The sequence below is a fragment of the Anarrhichthys ocellatus genome, unplaced genomic scaffold (genome assembly GCF_004355925.1).
Source record: "Anarrhichthys ocellatus isolate YVR2014 unplaced genomic scaffold, GSC_Weel_1.0 scaffold5, whole genome shotgun sequence".
Classification (NCBI taxonomy): Eukaryota; Metazoa; Chordata; class Actinopteri; order Perciformes; family Anarhichadidae; genus Anarrhichthys; species Anarrhichthys ocellatus.
Window position 1 is genome coordinate 15,787,819 of NW_022280035.1, and position 17,338 is coordinate 15,805,156.

The window sequence follows — 17,338 nt, forward strand, 5'->3', positions numbered from 1 at the left end:
AACCTCCATTCACAAGGTAACAGCCCTTGGCTCCACAGCACACGGATGTGATCTAGGCCACGCTGCTCTCAGCAGCACAGAGGAGAGCTGAGCTATGGAGCAGCTTACATCTTCTGCCAGTCTGACTGACACACACACACACACACACACACACACGGGAGTGATGGGAAAGAGACATGGCATCACTTCTGCTGAAGGTAACGCACTGTGTGGGACCTTGATATTTAGAGGTGCAAAGCAAAGGATATACAGTTCATGAACTCTTAAAATTAAAAGGTGTACATTGCTGCTAAGAAAAGACTTTTCTTGGAAAATATGTGTATCTACTTAATTTAATTGAAACTCTACTTTGATTGTGAAGTTGTAGGCTACATGTGGGCCTATTTCAGTTTTATGGCAGTATGTATTTAACGTTCAGAGAATATCCAATCATTTAAATGGTACAAGTATCAACTTATCATATTCAAATTGCAAAGTCGTAAATAAAAGCTGTTGACCAACAGCCATTGTAAAACATCAGGAATTTAATACATTATAACTATAATTATATGTGGGCTGCCTCTTGTTGTATTGCAATGCTTGCTGGAATGCAATATAAGACCTTTTCAATTCAACTTAAGTGAAAAGACAAGTGTGGAAAGCCTTCAGGAAGGTCTGTGTAGTCCAGGCATAATTTGAACTTGAGAATCTGCAATGAAACAGTTTAATTCTTTCACAGTTTCTGCAAGGGAAAGCTATATTTAATACATGAGATATTTTAAGGTGTTGAAGCTTTGTGGTTCAAATAATCAACAGTCAGACATAATGTACTCTTTAGATCCTAACAGCCAGAAAGATGATGAGAGTGGAGGAGACCTAAATTAGATGGGTGGCAGATGAGGGCTCTTGCTCAGTGAGATTTTCTGGGTTCAAGTATAAGTAAGTATGGCCGGCCTCACACACTCAGAAATTAGTCCCTCAGGATTGGATGAGATAGATTCTGACTACATCAGTGACCAGGCCTCAAGCCTCACCTTTACTTTCTCTCTGCTACTCTCCAAGGCAACAAGTGACAATCACGACAACAAAACATCCACTTACGCTCAAAGTCAGAATCATCGTCATCGTCATCTCCGTTGGACTCCGTTTGCATCGGCTCCCCATCAAACACGACTCCTTTCCCCAGCTTGACGCCGGCAATGGCCCCATCCTGGCTTCTGGTGTCCCGCAAACGGGTGAAGTACTGTACTGCAAAATCCACCAGGTCTGACGGCCTTTGTCGCAGCACCTCCACGGTGTAGCCCTGCAGCAGTTCTGTCAACCCCACCGGTATCTCAATACTCATGGCTGTGTGTGGCGCGGTGGCGGCGTTTGCTATCTATCTACAGAAGGAGGGAAAACATGTAAGAATTTGTTTTGGTTAAGAGTCATACCTGTGTTTCAGTACTGGGCTGTGATGTCATTAAGGATTGCTTCATGAATGAACAGCAGACTGACTTTTATGCCAGAGCCCTGTGAATGTAAAGTGGATAATGACAGCTCTGCATGGCAACTGGAATGCACTGGCACAGCCTGAGTAACTGAAGAAAAAAAAACATCAAGTTTGACAACTTAACAGATACTACACCACCACTACAGGTAGTGTAATGACGTGCATGAAGGGTGGCTGTGACATTGTCACTGAGCGGCCACTTTATCTAGGGTTGAACACACGGTTCACACAGCTGCACCAAACAGATATGAGCTTAGCATTTGCGACAGATAACCACAGACATTCGCTGGGTTTCGGCAACATTAACTTAACATAACTGAAGCGTAAACGTGGGGTTGGTGGCCAGCTGGAACCGGCTAGCAAAGCAGCTAATTAGCTAATATTCATGACAACTGGTTTCCTGCGCTGTTCCATCCACAGATATACTTAACTAGACTTACCTATCCAACTTGGCTAACAAGTAATGACCGCAGCCAACGTGGAGTAGCTGCTGTTCAAGCGCAGTCTCACTTTAAACCCATCGAGTGTTAGCTGTCTTGCTAGCTAGTGTGCCACCTTCAAGGGAGCCTTAACCGTTAGCTGACGCTGTATCATGGCGCATTGACTGAAGGAGCTAAGCCACAGATAAGAGGCTGGCTGGATAACCGGGGCCATGCAAGCTCAGCAAGTTGTACGGAACCGGTAATCCGTTTAGTAAGCCAACGTAACGTTACCGTGTCACTTACGTGAGATTCTGTCTCCCCGGCTAAACAAGCCAGTCCCCTCCTTCTTGATGTCTTCCTTGTTTTCTCTTATTTCGTCTCTTCTTTTTAGCCAGTCTCTTTGCCAGCGTAGCGACCGGATCCCTCCACAGAAGACACTTGTCCAACGGTAAAGCCAGCAATGTTACGTTGGCGTCGCCTAGCTTAACGTTTAGATGTTTTAGCTTTGCCAGCTAGCTGCAAAGCGATGCTGGCTAAGTTGAGAGGAGAAAGCACTCGACTTCCCCGCTGCAGCCTCTTCTTACGACGTCCACGCACTCGGTGAGGGTGGGACTTGATGTGGCGGTACGGAGAGCAGCCTAGCTGACAGGCTAACCGGCTGAGTTGCTAACTACTTGTTAGCAACTGCCTGTTTTCCTTCGGCAACTGCCGTAATGACACCACTCACTTGGAGTAACAAGTCAGCTGCTGCAGACAGGTGACCAATCCTAAACTCAGCGTTTGCTGCGTAGCGCAACACCGCCGTTAAGTACAACCCGAAGTGCCGACGAAAACAATTTTCTAACGATATTCCAGCAGTGTGGCGGCTTATCGCAACAGGAGAAGCCTGCAAAAAATGAACAAAACACACGTTTCCTCCCTCCCGGTGAGGCACTCCACAAATCTTCACGCACGAATGAACCTCTGCCTCCAGCAAGCGTGAGGAGGCGTGGTTACTGAGTGAGCCGAAAGCGTTTGACATTGATTGACAGAAAGCCCGGCCAATGATAATACAAGTTTAGAATACCCCAGCCAATTGGATATAATCATCTAACTATAGGCGGGATTCAAGGCAGAATCATATTTATACGCTCAGCATTGGACCACACCCACAAACATGGCTTGACAATTTGGTAGAGACTTCTATTAATATTAGATCATAAAAAATATAACAAATTCCAGCCAACGTGTCTGGATCTGTAAAGGCTGTGAGAAGATGTTTTCATTTTAATTTATTTTCCAAGAAAACAGTCCTGTATAGAGAAAATGCTCAACTTTGTTGCACTTTAATCTGAGGAACCCATCAATCCAACACAAATGTTGCTTCTTAAGTGTGTTTCAAAACATATAGATCAGACAGCTTCATACAGTTGCAAGTCTGCAACAGAATGCCTCTCTTGAAAGGTCTAAATCCTCTCTTGTATTAGGTGTAAAACAAGTCCTCACGGATTCTCTTCTGTCCCAGTTCCCTTTCTTGCCCTCATCCCTCACTAATTCCCTTGTCTAACTGCCATTCATCTCTCATCCTTTTCCTCCTTACAGACTTCCAAGGCTCTTCGTAGGTCTGTTCGGATAAGACAGCACTCTTTGCTCTTATCCTCTGAATGCATATACTGTATCAAATCTTCATGTAACCCTCTAAATTGCATTTAATCTGAGTAAATCAATCAATCCCGTTTTTTTTTTTTGTCTATTTTTGTACACACTGCTTCAGTGCATTACTAATGAGTATTCTTGTTTCCCCTTCCATCTGCTGCCCTTACTTATTTGTTTGGTCTACAGTCAGTTTTCCCCTGCAGAACTGAGACAGGCGAAGTGGAGCAGGGGATGCTGATGGTGGATCTACAGGTACCTATTCTCAGAGGCTTCCTAAGCACCACCACAACCATGTAGCATCTCCTCTCTTCCATTCCTTAGCTGTCACAGAGGTAAAGCCGTTGCCATGGCCACAGCAAGCCCGGATTTAATTCCTCGAGCCAGTTTCTGATTGGCTTAGGTATCTGTTTCCAGATCTCCAGGCTCCCTCTGCTGGGAGAATAAACTTAGGAAATAACACATTCTTAAAAGACTTATTGTTTATGTTTTCATAGTTTGCAACCAATTCCAAACTTTTTTTGCAAAAACAGATCAAACTCCTCAAAACATATCACATCATCAATATGATATTTCTCAGTCCCACAGGGAGATGATGGAGGTTGTATTACACTTCTGAAATCAATTAGCTTGTGAACCTTACTGTTTTCCCCCAATCACTGCTGTATGTGAATAAGACTCATGTATTTGGGGCATTTTTCAGTTGAAGAATGTCCCACTATACCCACAGGAACATGAACAAGTGGCAGTACAACCTATATTGAAAGTGACAGATGAATATTCACACGTTCAGTCGGGACTCTGGACCTTCCTAGAAGTGCCATCCTATGGGAGTCGCTGCTAATGCGGTTCCAGCAAAGGTAGGACAGAGAGATAAAATGGGGCAGAGAAAAAGAAAGCAAAGGAGACTGAGATAAAGTGAAAAAAGATAGCATGTCTGTATGTGGGTGTTTGTATTTCCTGTGTGTTTTTAGTATGTTTCCTCTCCAAACATCACCACCTTGGACTGCTGACATACAGCCAGTTTTCACATAAGTCGTTATTAAGTGTCATGAGAATGTTCGAGGGGGAGGAGGATGAGAAAAGAGAGATTTCCCAAGAGGGATGATGAGTAGGCGACTGTACCAATTGCTTGCTGTGATGTGGGTTTCCTGGGAACCTATAGGGTTAGGACTACTGTCTAATTACTGGAGACAATAACCGAAGGTTTTGACTGTTTAAACTGAGAATCAGTGATGTAGGAAAACACCACAAAAGATACAGCGGAGCATGTGTTTGATTTAAAGTGTGTTGTCAAAATTAGGGCTAATATAGTACGATTTTATTACATTAGGACCTCAGTGTTTGTACAAGAGTAAGGTCAGTGCAAATGCATGCCCTGAGATTAAAAATTCCAAAAACCGAATAAAACATAAAATATAAATCATTGTATTTAAAATCTTCAGCCAAAGCCTTCGCTCATTCATGCCTTGCTTGCTTGTGCACTGATCTGGAGACACAGTTCAAACTCTACATTCATACAACTGAGGCCGTCTTCAGTGAGTTATGTGATGCAATACCGCCACCTAATGGCTGATGTGTGCTTTTAATCTCCGAACAACCAAGTCAACTGCTGGCACGATTTGAACCATATGAGCAGGTTGTCCTGCATCGTTCTTGAGTTTGCACATGAAACACCACATAAACCAGTGTGTCAGGTATACTGACCCGTGTCACATTCAACTTCACTCTGCTGCATGCATTTCATCATGTAAATTAACTTTTCAAACTTCATGTTGCAGCGGGAGGTAAATCCTTCACTAGATGGTCTGCATCCAATGATTGGTCCCAAAAAGTATGCCAGGAATAAGAGTTTCCTCTATGAATACTTGAGATATTTTCTCGGAATTAGGGTGAAAACACAACAAAATGACAAAAAAAGTTTCTCCCACCTGATGCTCTTTCCTTCTTATAAAGTGATTATGAATATATTGTCCAAATATGATTTATTAATAAACTATCAAACTAAATAAAAACATTTGCCTTCTCACTGAACCCATTATGAAGAGAAGCTGTAAAAATATTCCAGTCAGACTGCACAGTTAACTCAAAAAGGTCACGGGACTTATTACCATTGTTGTCCTCGTAGTTAGATGTTGTAGAGTGTGTGTGTGTGTGCGTGCACGCCTACCTGCCCGTGCAGATAGTGGAGTACGCCATTAGCGGCATTAAAAACCTTGATATACAAAAATATACAGTTGATACTTGAGTATTAGCTCAGCTTTTCAAATAGTGTCATCCAATATTTAGTACACTGTTAAAACAAGCAATGCATTAATGTACATGAAAGACTCGAGGCTGTGATGCTTCAACGTGACGTTATGTGGTCAACGATGTCCAGTTGACTTCATACTTTATGTCAATGCATGATCATATTCAGGTTTGATTAACATCGTTTCCCATAACATAATGAAAGAAATGTAGAAATATTTTCTCGCATCATATTTATTCTGTATGTTTTGATGGCATGATGAACATTGCTTATCCTGACAACAATTTACACTTCATTGTCCTCCATTGACAATTAAAATATAGATCTTTACGAGTATACCAGTAACTGAGGCCAGAATTTTTGGTTCACGAATATTACGACACCCGACAAAAGTGCAGAATAACTGCAGAGTACAAGTAATAACAAACCGTGTTGAAGTTTGTCTCCAGTTCTGCCACATATACAGGAGCCAACTGTGACTATTGTAGTGCTTTGAGTACAGCACATTTGCGTTATTTTACAAATCCTTGTGTCATTGTCATGTAATGGACAGAACTTCCTGTTTTCAATTGGTAACCAATTAGGAGGTGTTCATGAGCTGCATCTCGGCCTGTGCTGAAAGATTCAGAAACGGATTGGACATAGATTCAGACAGACACACCGGTAAATAGAAAGAGAGAGACAGGAAGACTATAAGCAGACAGACACAATTACCGAAACACAAACAGATGTGACAACCAGAAAAGCAGAGTAACAGAGACGCTCATCTGCTTAACGCAGCCCTGTGCAGTTTATCCATATCAAAACACACAATCGTCACAGTAATGAGGCACAAACAACACTAGACCACAATCCAAAAATAGCCGTACAATACATATTCCCATAAAAATCTTTTAATTGTGTGGAACGCTGAAACATGCTGCTGTTGGAAGAAAACCCGATACCTGCAATTTAGTCCTCAAACGTATTTTGACCAAATTGTCTTTAATCTAAGATGTAACACAAGATGTTATGAATGCAGAGAGCTACATTAAGTTTCTCACTCATGAACATATCATTTAAAGTTTGTTTTAAGAGGAGATACCTTAAGATTAAAGAGAAAGTTAAGTTCCTGAAAAAAGCAAATTTGGGAAAAAAAGTACATTTTCCCAAACCTGTAGCAATTACACCCTGTTGTTAAGATCTTGTTACGAAACATTTTGAAATCAGATGGTTTAAACATTTATAGTTGTGTGACACACAGCACAAAGACACGTCAACACACAGTAGTAAAATACTCTATGCAAAATCATATCAGACACATCGTCATACATTTTTGGGACTGCTGTACATATATACATACAACCTTGAACCAGTTTCCATCTCAAAAAGTATTATGGAGCTTCATGTAACTGAGCATCAACAGTAAAGATTACAGGATATGACTGGTTTATGGTATAAAAGTGCCTTGTCATGATGCGTAATCAATATATAGTAGCCTATACATAAAATTAAATCCTATAAATACTCTAGATAAAGATAAATAAAGAATTTGAAAAATACATCAGGGGCTTGTTTTTTGTACTTCCATCTAGGTATTGTTAGAGATACTATTCTACAGTGTATTACAGTTACGTTCAGTAATCAAGCAGTCTGACCTCTAGAAGTAAATCAAATCAATCAGCAAGATTTGAATGAGGTTTTTGCTCCAAAATGCAATATCAACCATTTTAAAATGGCATCTGCATTTTCAATGAAATATTTGTAATGACTAGTGTGTAATTTAAGTTCCCAGGGGAGGAAATGATGACAACAACTTGGATCATCTGTATAATGTTCATGCATTTACAGCATTTTGGAGAAGACCTCTTCAAGTCTTGCTGTCCACTCGAGCACTGACGCTAGATTTCATTCGTGCAAACTCTGCACTGAATATTTCCAGTGCACTTTAATCTCATCATACAATTAGAGAAAGACTGGCGTGTGCCCCTCAGTCCTCCATCATATATAACAGCTCTTTTCTTAGAAACAGTCATAAAGTCGAGATCAAAATAAAAAAACACAGACCCCATTCACAAACCTGCAGGCCCGGTGAATTTCGTTTTGTCAGAAAAGCTGCAGCCAAATTAGTTCCCCCCCTTAACATTAACTTCTGTCCTAAATAAAAACGATATTAACAGTCGATTGGATTATTACATATTAACAGAGCAATGCTTCTGTACATGGCTATCTCTCAGTATGGCAAACCTGCATACACCTCATGCTTGTACAAGTCCACACACCAGTAGAAAAGGACATTGGCATGACCAGTGGAGGCTTACAGTAAATGCCTTTGCACAATGTGAGGGTTGTGTCAGGGATCACACACCTTTAAGGAATGAATAGGAGTGAACTGAAAAGTAAAAAAAAAAGTGGTGGATTCCTCTTTAATTTCACTTATAGTGCTTTGTACACCACTTTTGAATCAAGGCGGGGCATAGATGGAGGCAAAAATACACAAAGAAGAAACATTTTGGCCTTAATATTGCAAAGAAATCATTCTTTGCAAAAATGCAAATAGTGTATTTTCAGTACAAACAGTAGACCAGCCTGATTTGAATTCAGTGTGTGTAGCAGCTCTTGTTATTCACTGCAAGCTGATGATGGTAATTGTTTGCTCTCTTATCGCCACGCTCACACAAAAGGGAATCCTCGGAGCAGCAAAATGGACAACCAGCCCTGAAAGCCCAGCAACGTCTGCTTCACATCCTGCACCATTAACGAATATACATTTTGCACTGGATGATTTTACTGGGGGGGGGGTGCCATGGTTACTGACAGCTTCTCTCTCTTCTCCTCTCACTCCATCTCCGTCTCTGTCCACCCCCATAGCTAACGATAGCAGTAATATGCACTCGTGTAGTCTGACAGGTCGAGCTTTTTAAATTTACTGAGTCCATTGTGCAGCCTGAATACCACTGGGACTGTGCAGCCTTTGTGTGTGCCGTGCCTGCTGCAGCTCAATCAGGAGTAGATTGTGTTTGAAGTGATGTGAGGTTAACGGTCGGACTCCCACTGGGACCGACGAACACATTACATCTCAATCTATGTCTGCACCCAAGGTAATGTAACCTGATATTTGGTCTGATGCACTTAAATCCTCAACCCCCCTCTATTATCTGATGCATTTTACCCAATCTGTCAAACACTTTGCTTTGCGTAGAAAACGTACACTACAAATCTGCCAGGTGTTCATTTTTCATGCAGATCTCAATTGATCTCTCGTTTTCCAACGCAACTCCGTGGTTTCAATACCAACAACAGAAAACGGTTTGCAAATATCAGAGACATCCATCCGAACCGTTTTTCTTATTCAGCGGACATTGGGTGAAGGCAGGGTGCACCCTGGACAGGTCACCAAACTATTGCAGAACTGGCATAGAGACCCTCCCTACACTCTCTGCACGAGTCCCTTTGAACTCTGTCTTTGGACTGAGGGAGGAAACCGGAGAACCCGGAAAAAAACCCACGCTGACAACATGCAAACTTCACACTGAAGGGCCGTCCAGCCTGGGATCAAACCCAGGCCCCTCTTGCCCCCGACTCAGAAACGTCAAGTTTTTGCGTCCCTGAAGGAATTTAGCGAGTTTGTTGCAGCATTAAGCCGAGCAGAGTCAGTGGCAGGTTAAGCAATGTGTTCCCTGTTCAACGAGTGGCAGTTCTCCGGCCAAAAGATTGACCACTAGGGACAGTGTGGGTGGCTGACAGAACAAGATTTTCAAATAAGCAGTAGAACAAGAGGCTCTGTGATGGACGGAACAAAGAGCGCTGCTCACCACAGCGACTTAAAAAAAAAACTGGGTGACACAGGGTGAGATAGGGAGAGACAGAGGGAGTTAATAGAAAATTAAAAAAGGAAAAGAGACAGAGCAGGCATGAAGCCAATAATTCTTGTAGTGATCACCGTGGTTACACCATGTTCCCCTACACTCTCTCCATGAGGCCCTTTGAACTCTGTGTGATGAAGACCAAAAAAAAAAAACTCCTAAAAAAGCCAGTGTGGAACAGTCGAGTCTCTTTCCAAGAACTGCACACTTAATGTTTTATAGGACATGATGTCTGAAGTCAACAGACACTTATCTGTTGTTTGAACGGCCACAGAATGTTTGATCCCTCTCCATGTTCGATGTCGGGGGTGGACGAACTTTTAAAACTCTTTGACTCGTGCGGCTGAAACTTTCTTATGCTTGATGCAATGCCTGCTAATTACCGTCTACCTGACAATAGAAAATGGTGAGCTCAGTGTGTGTCTGTCTATCGTATAATTAACGGCTACCAAAAATATAGGCTACTGCGACATTATTGCTATGGTTTCGTTGAAAATCTATTTGAAGCCAGGGCTGACTTTAAGTACTGAAGTGACAGGTTTATACTTTGGGAACATAGAAAATAGATGGAGAAACATTAGCTTGACCACTGCTTTAGCCACTCGCACTGTAGATGAGATTTAGAGGAAACCTACAGCACACTATTCCTGTTACTACCTAGAAGGCATAAAGTCTATCTTTTTAATTATTTGGATTTTTTAAGTTTTCAAATCAAATCAATCATATCCATCCATCTATACATTGAATGTCTTTAAAAAAAAAAAATCACATTTGTTTTGGTTTGGCTGAGCACAGAATGCAGCGAGGAGGATGCAGCGTGACATACGCAGCCAACAGCAGGCGTATACCTACAGTCTACATCCGGTGAGTCGGACTGAATTCTCAGTCAAATCACTTTCTGTCCCTCCTCGTCTGGAATCTATTGTAGAGAACATCCTGTCCTCCCAAAAAAATGTGATGACTACGGCATTGTTCTGAGTTGGATTCCCACTATCCACCCATGCAAAAAAAAAAACCCCCGCATACATCCATGTTACTTAAGGTGATTTGGATGAAAGTGTCTACCAAATGACAGATGCTGTTGAACAGAGGAGATCCACTCTTTTGTCCACAGTAACAGAGCAATGGGTCCCCTCCGTTTTCCAGCTGGGCCCTAGTCTGCAGTCTGAGCTTAATGAAGTTATAGCCGCAGAGAATGACCCTAACAGTGAAATCAACTGTGACCTTAAAGGTCAAAGGTCAGAGGGGGGGGGGGGGGGGGGGGGGGGGGGGGGGGGCTTTTGAACTTTGCACCCTTTGAGAGTCGTCGTGTCCATTGGTAACTCAGTCAATAAATGGAGGTGGTGGGGAAGTAATGTAATACCGTGCCAAAGAATCGGGAGATGCGGAAGTCAGGAGAAGAGAGGATTTGTTATATATACAGTCACGTGCTTACAGAATAAGTTTATAAGTTACTATATAAGTGTCAAAAGACTATCAAAACTGTCTCCGTCAAATCTGTTTTGTATCCACTGATGTGTGTTACTCATACGCTGCTGACAGTAGAGCTACGTGAGGACCGAGATGTTGATCGCTCACCCTGCACTGGACCGACAGCGGCTCCAGAGGGGCTGTCCCCCTGCTGATCCTGACCTCTGACCTGTCTCCTCAGGGTGGATGAGCAAAGAGGAAATGTGCCTGTGCAGATTAATAATGTAATTCTTAAACTTGTGTGTATAAATGTGGAGGAAACTTTATTATTGCACTTTGAACCCCAGCACATTGTAGCTTACATTTTAATTAACTTGAGCTGCACCCCAGTGAGGTCCACTGGAGATGATCACATGGTTGCCAAATAAGCCCGCTGACTGTAATACATGAGACACATCCCTGATCAAATGCTTTGCAGGGAAACTGAAGTACAATAAGACGTGGTTTCTGACCCCATCATCCAATTTAAATCAGAGTAACTTAGTTTGAGGTTGACATATTTAGTTTTGTACAGTTTGTGCCCAGAGGATGAAGTCATTACGCTTTTTATACAGAGAAAATAAAGTCTACATGCCCGAATGTATTACCCAGGCCAGAGAGTGTAGTAGTAGTGTTGTTTTGCCTGACTGGAAAGTGAGCAGGCCTCTTGGAATGAGGTTGGCAGTTCCCTTGGAGCGCTGACCGGTTTGTCAAAGTCCCGATTCTAGGAGCCTTGCGGTTGCTGCGAAGTCATAAGAGGGAGGTGCTCTGTGATCCAGCTGGTCACCTCCTTCAGCACGGACTCGACCACCTCTGGGAGGTCGTGGTGAAGGCTGTGGTAGCCTCCCTCGAAAACCTGAACAGGAGCGAGAGAGCCAAGAGAGATGACTTGTTTGAAATCTAAGTCATTTGGAGAACACCAAAAAAAAATGCGAGTCTCCGGCCTATTTTAAATTAACTGCAGCGCAATGTCAGTCAGAGACAAATTTATCACGCTTAGCTAAACATTCAAAAGAAATACTATGGAAGTAAATAAACAGATTATTTTCTGTGATAAACCAATTTCCTGATACTAATTGTTCAGGCATTTAATACGTCAATTATTTCTTTGATGAGAAACGTGATAAAGCGGTCCCTGCACCTCATGAACACCACCTGATTCAATAGAAAAGAAGAAGATCCACAAAGATAAGAAGTGAGCAGGACCTCTCTCTTCACTTTTCTCACCTCTCAGTTCTATTTTTTTGTCCATGAAATGAATAACTATGCAAGAAAAAAATGTGTGAATGAGATTCTTCCTCATTCTGCAAATGAGGAAGAATCTAAATAGAGTTCAAAAAGCCTCTAGTGTGTGTCAGTGAACGCACCCTGATGGAGACAGCCAGGTGTGCGAGTAAACGTTTTTGCTGAAAGGTTCCATTGAATAATGCACTTTTTTTTTTGTTTTTATTAAACTTACATATACAAACATATTTAACTGCCAGCACAGCTTAGTTTAGGCATCGACCTTTATCCCAAACGCTGAATTTACTGAACTGGGCTTTCATGTATCAAAGGCAGCAGTTAATATTTCTACACAACTTGAAGTTGTACTTTCTGTATCAGTCATAAAAGCATGAACTTTTTGTTAACTGTGGCAACCTCCCATACAGCCAATACAAGTGTCATTTTTAAAATGTCAAAAGGCAATTGGGTGATACATGAAATGAAGCTACTGGATACAAGTTTGTGCAATGTGATTATTTCATTTTCTTTGACAGTATTTTAACAGGCAGTCTCACTGAAAAAAATTATTTGAAATAAAAAAAACTATTTTTCTAAATCATTTACATACCATTTTCTGTAAGCAACCCATCCTCACCTTGATTTTCTTGTCTGAGGCCGGAGCGTTCTCGTACATCATCTTGGAGCCTCTGATGTCGCAGAGCTTGTCGTCATCGCCGTGCAGGAGCAGGAAGGGCCAGCTGATGGACGGGATCTCCCTCTCGATGCGCGCCGTCGCCCCCATCAGCTGCATGGCGAACGACACCCGCATGCCACCGTGGAAGTTCAGCTCATCAGCGGCATATGTCTCCACCTGGCAGGAGAGAGAGAGAGACAACAAAGGGTCATGGAGCAAAGTGGACAACACTCGAGTTTATTACTCTTAAGCATCTACATCGAACAAGCACTATAAACTTTGTGGTTTAATCCAAATATGGAAGAAAGTGCCTCCATGGGAGAAAACAGGGCCATGAAAATAAGAAGGCTTCTGGGAAAAACCATGAATGTTGGCAAATTGGAGTAAGGGTTATAAATAAATGGATGGGGGGCTTTTATGGAAATAAAAATAAGACTCACAGAAAGTAAATGTGACACGCTACATTAGTTTAAATCACAGTTGAGGAGCAGACGGCACACCCTGTTTTTCTTACATCAAACTATGAATACTTCCATATGGTCCATACATGCTCTCACACACACACACACACACACACACACACATTTCTATTCATCTCATATGCAAACACAGCTGATGGCCCTGTAGCTCTGTTTTGACTGCTCTAACTAATAGTTGCAGACGTCTTTTTGACGGAATTGTTGTGCATGACGCTGCTCATGCAAGCTTCCCATTGGATGTTGGCCCAGCAAAGAGTTTGAACAGTTGTCAGCCGACACTATGGCGGTTGCTGTTTTGGATAAGATAGTTAGAAAAAGGGCCATAAAATAGAAAGAGCTGATCGTCAAGGAATGTGTGACGAACAAGAGTATCGTTCACCAGAGAGTTCTATTATAAGATTTATGGCATATTTATTGTCTCCAGGCACACTGGAGGACCTACAACAAACGATTGCAGTGCCATAGTACGACTGAATAGCAAGCTACTCCTGCCTCCCACTTGCTGCTGATCCCGACATAACTACAGATATCTGCAACATCATTTTGGCTGGTTCTTTATTTCAAGATATCTGTAATTACATTTTGACTCTGCAGAATAAAATACAATTGTCTACAAATAAATGATGACTATACCTAATTCAAGTTTGAGATATTTACAACATCATTTTGACTCGCTAAAATTCTAAATGCTATCTAAAAAAGGACAACGTAGATATCTTGAATGGAGGGGATTTAAAGATGTCTGAAACTGGAATTAAAACTCGTCAATATTTAGTTGCAGATATCCGCAACTGAACTGTAGGCATCGGTAATAAGCAACCCCGTACACATTAATGGCAAAAGTAGTTTGAATCTTACTTGTCAAAATGTACTTAGAGATATCAAAGATCAGAGTTTTGACTAGGCAAAATTACTTTCGAAATATCAGTGATAAGTACAGCTTGCCATAGCTGCCGGCAGGTGTGTTTTTGTCTCCTCTGTGGTTTCATTCGAAATACACACGCAACTAAATACAGTGCACACAAGCATTGTCTCATTGTCCTGTAGGTGACACAGTACATGCACCTCTTTTTATAATTACAAATAAGTATTACACCCACACACACCCACACACACACACACACACACACACACACACACACACACACACACACGGCTAGATAAGACCGACTTGTGATTTGGAAAGAATTCACATTATGTATTGTAGGTTGGTCTTTCCTCCTGAGACTGTCAAATGGAGTTGGTGCATGACATCACACACACGTATATATATATATATATATATATATAAAACACACACGTAAATTTCCCCCTTGAGACCTGGTTAATATATTTTCTGCGAGGCCCTTCCCTGATATTTCAATGACAGATGACAACACCGCCCTCCCGCCCAGACGCACACCAACAGGTGTCTCTCACCTGCTTCTTGTCCCGTGAGATCCATTTGGAATCGATGGAGCCAAGAGTGAGGCTCGGCAGCATGTGGTTTAGGACCTTCGCCATAAAAACCTGCAAACAGCGAAAAACAAAACACACGGAGCGTTCCAGTTTATTCTCACACATCAACACCGCCCTGGTGGATGTTTCTATCCCTCTCTATTATTATTTCTCTCGCCATCTGACTCGTGTTACAAAGACATACAGTGATGAACATTTTGAGTATGCACTGTATAATCCACCCGTTTGCATGGAAAATAAAAGCTCCCTTCTCCTTCCATGCAGATCGTCTTTAACCTTGACACTTGGACACACTTGTATCTGTGAGATTCAGAAAGAGATTCAACTACTGCTGCTCAAGTGGCACTTACACATTCTCACCTTTGAAAACACACAAAAATAATAAAATGAAGTATTATAGTAATCCCCCACAGAGTGCTGAGTGGAGCAAGACGGAAGACTCCTGGGTAAACTGAGTACTTGACTGAATAAAGTGACTCAATTATGAAGGAAAGAGCAGAGGAAACGAGAGAGCAAAGGTGAAGAGGATAGAAGAGTGGATGAGCGACTGTGTGGTACCTTGAACGGCGTGGCCGAGTCTGGATTCATCTGGACCATCGGAGCTATCAGAACCACTCCGGCAAAGTCAGCGGGCCTCTCACAGGCCGTCAGGATGGAGATCGCACCACCCTGAGTAGGAAAAAGCACAGAATGTACATCTTGTAAATTGAATTGATGAGATATCTTTGAATGGGAGAAACGTATAAAAGTTTTCAGTTGTTTGAAACTTGTTTTTCCGTCAATTTGAATGCTTTATTTTTAAAGGTGTGACGATCTTCAAAGCAGGAGGCATGAGTCAGAGGTGAGGTGCAGACGAACTTGGTGTTTTTCCACCAACAGTGAACACATACATCGACAACAAGGCTGAGCTCTCTAAGAGGAAGCTCTACAAAACACACCACGTCATCAATACACACACACACACACACAACACAGAAAATCACTCATTTCTTGTCGCAGTTAATTTATACAAATCAATACAAACACCTGTGTGCTTCAAGTAATCAATGCAATCTATGCTAGGTGTTATCAACAAAGTAGTATTTAAAGTTTAAAGCCAAAGAACACACAGTGTGTGAAGAACCTTATGCTGATAACTTGGTTGGTTTTAATAAACAGAAGTCATCCACACATCTAGAAAGTGCTCCATCATGGAGATTTCATTTCAGTGGCCCCATGTCACAAGCTGTTTGACGTCCGTTGGTGTTTGTGCCGTCAGGTGATCATGGTAACATGTCATGTGACCTGATCTCAGCACTTTGATTGGTTATTATGTAAAAACAGTGTTGCAGGCAGCATGTTCATTTAAATAGTTCAATACCAAATCAAAGTTGATATTGATATTGACAATGGTATTTGATATATCTTATGTATATTTATACACATTTTATGTATTTGATGATATTTAAAAACTGCCACTGAAGAAGAATAAAGCATTCCAGTCAGACAAACTGATGACGAAGAATTACCTTGAAACAAAATCATAAAAAAAGAACCACGGGCAAGAGGTGCAGTTTTTCAAGATAAAAGCAAATAAAAGCAACTTGAGGAGTTATAAATAGAAGAAAGAGCGTGTCTCAACGAGGGGAAGATGATATGCGCTCCGTCTTCGGCCTGTAACATAAGACAGGGAGTGTCTGAGCAAAGTAGGCGTGAGGTTCTGACGCAGGGAGCAGTGGGAAAACTCCTCAGAGGTCAAGACGAACATAAAACAATCCGTCTTTTGTTCAGACGGGCGTGAATTTCGACCCTGCTCTTTTGTTGCCGTTGCTCTACACAGACTGGGAGAGAAGCGCACATGTTAACCCACGGCTCTCGGGGCACAGCGAGCACTGCTGAGCTGCAGCGAACAGCAGCTCGAGGCCACACCTTGGCACCCATGCTGACAATTGAGATTGTGATTTAAATCATGTGATGTAGGGCCGTGATAATTAACGGCTCCGTGGCGGCCGAGGTTCAAATCAATTCGTCGTGGTTCACTTAGTCGGGGTTTCCCTTCTCGAACGCAACAAGTGCAAGTGTCTGTGAGGGTGCACACAGACAGACACACACATGGGCACAGGGATTCTGAATGGGTGAATCTGTCTCTCTCTCACTCTCTAGAGACTAATTGGCTTCAACTTTGTTTATGCAAGCATTCTTTGTCACTTGTATGAATATTCATCAGGCTGGGGCCAATGTCAGGCTCACTTCACGAAAGAGGCACCGAAAGACAAAACATTTCCCACCAGAAAATCTCACTTTCTAAAGCACACACTCACTCACTGCATATACCCACACAAACAACACACATGTCAAAAGAAGAGGCTGGCTAGCTCCATACATTTTTTTTTTTCTAGTTTCCCCACACACACACACACACACACACACACACACACACACACACACACAC

The 17,338-nt window shown here is 42.1% G+C and overlaps 2 protein-coding genes across 5 annotated transcripts in view; both read right to left on the reverse strand.

Moving 5' to 3' along the window:
• The window catches only part of prkar2aa (protein kinase, cAMP-dependent, regulatory, type II, alpha A), a 36,469-nt gene extending 33,605 nt beyond the window's left edge, over window positions 1-2,864 (reverse strand). Inside the window, exons 1-2 of one of the 3 annotated variants that reach the window (XM_031845290.1) lie at window positions 2,197-2,864; window positions 1,081-1,357 (exon numbers count right to left, since the gene is read on the reverse strand). In XM_031845290.1, coding sequence (XP_031701150.1) covers window positions 1,081-1,324 — 244 coding nt within the window. In that variant the 5' untranslated portion in view covers window positions 1,325-1,357; window positions 2,197-2,864. The other 2 variants (XM_031845289.1, XM_031845292.1) reach the window with 2 other exon arrangements.
• Window positions 2,865-10,880: 8,016 nt separating this feature from the next.
• Window positions 10,881-17,338, reverse strand: part of mgll (monoglyceride lipase) — a 30,858-nt gene continuing 24,400 nt past the window's right edge. For both annotated transcript variants that reach the window (XM_031845294.1, XM_031845293.1), the window contains 4 exons: window positions 15,466-15,576; window positions 14,869-14,958; window positions 12,932-13,147; window positions 10,881-11,926 (listed from right to left, as the gene is read on the reverse strand). In XM_031845294.1, coding sequence (XP_031701154.1) covers window positions 11,795-11,926; window positions 12,932-13,147; window positions 14,869-14,958; window positions 15,466-15,576 — 549 coding nt within the window. In that variant the 3' untranslated portion in view covers window positions 10,881-11,794. The remainder of the gene's footprint in view (window positions 11,927-12,931; window positions 13,148-14,868; window positions 14,959-15,465; window positions 15,577-17,338) is intronic.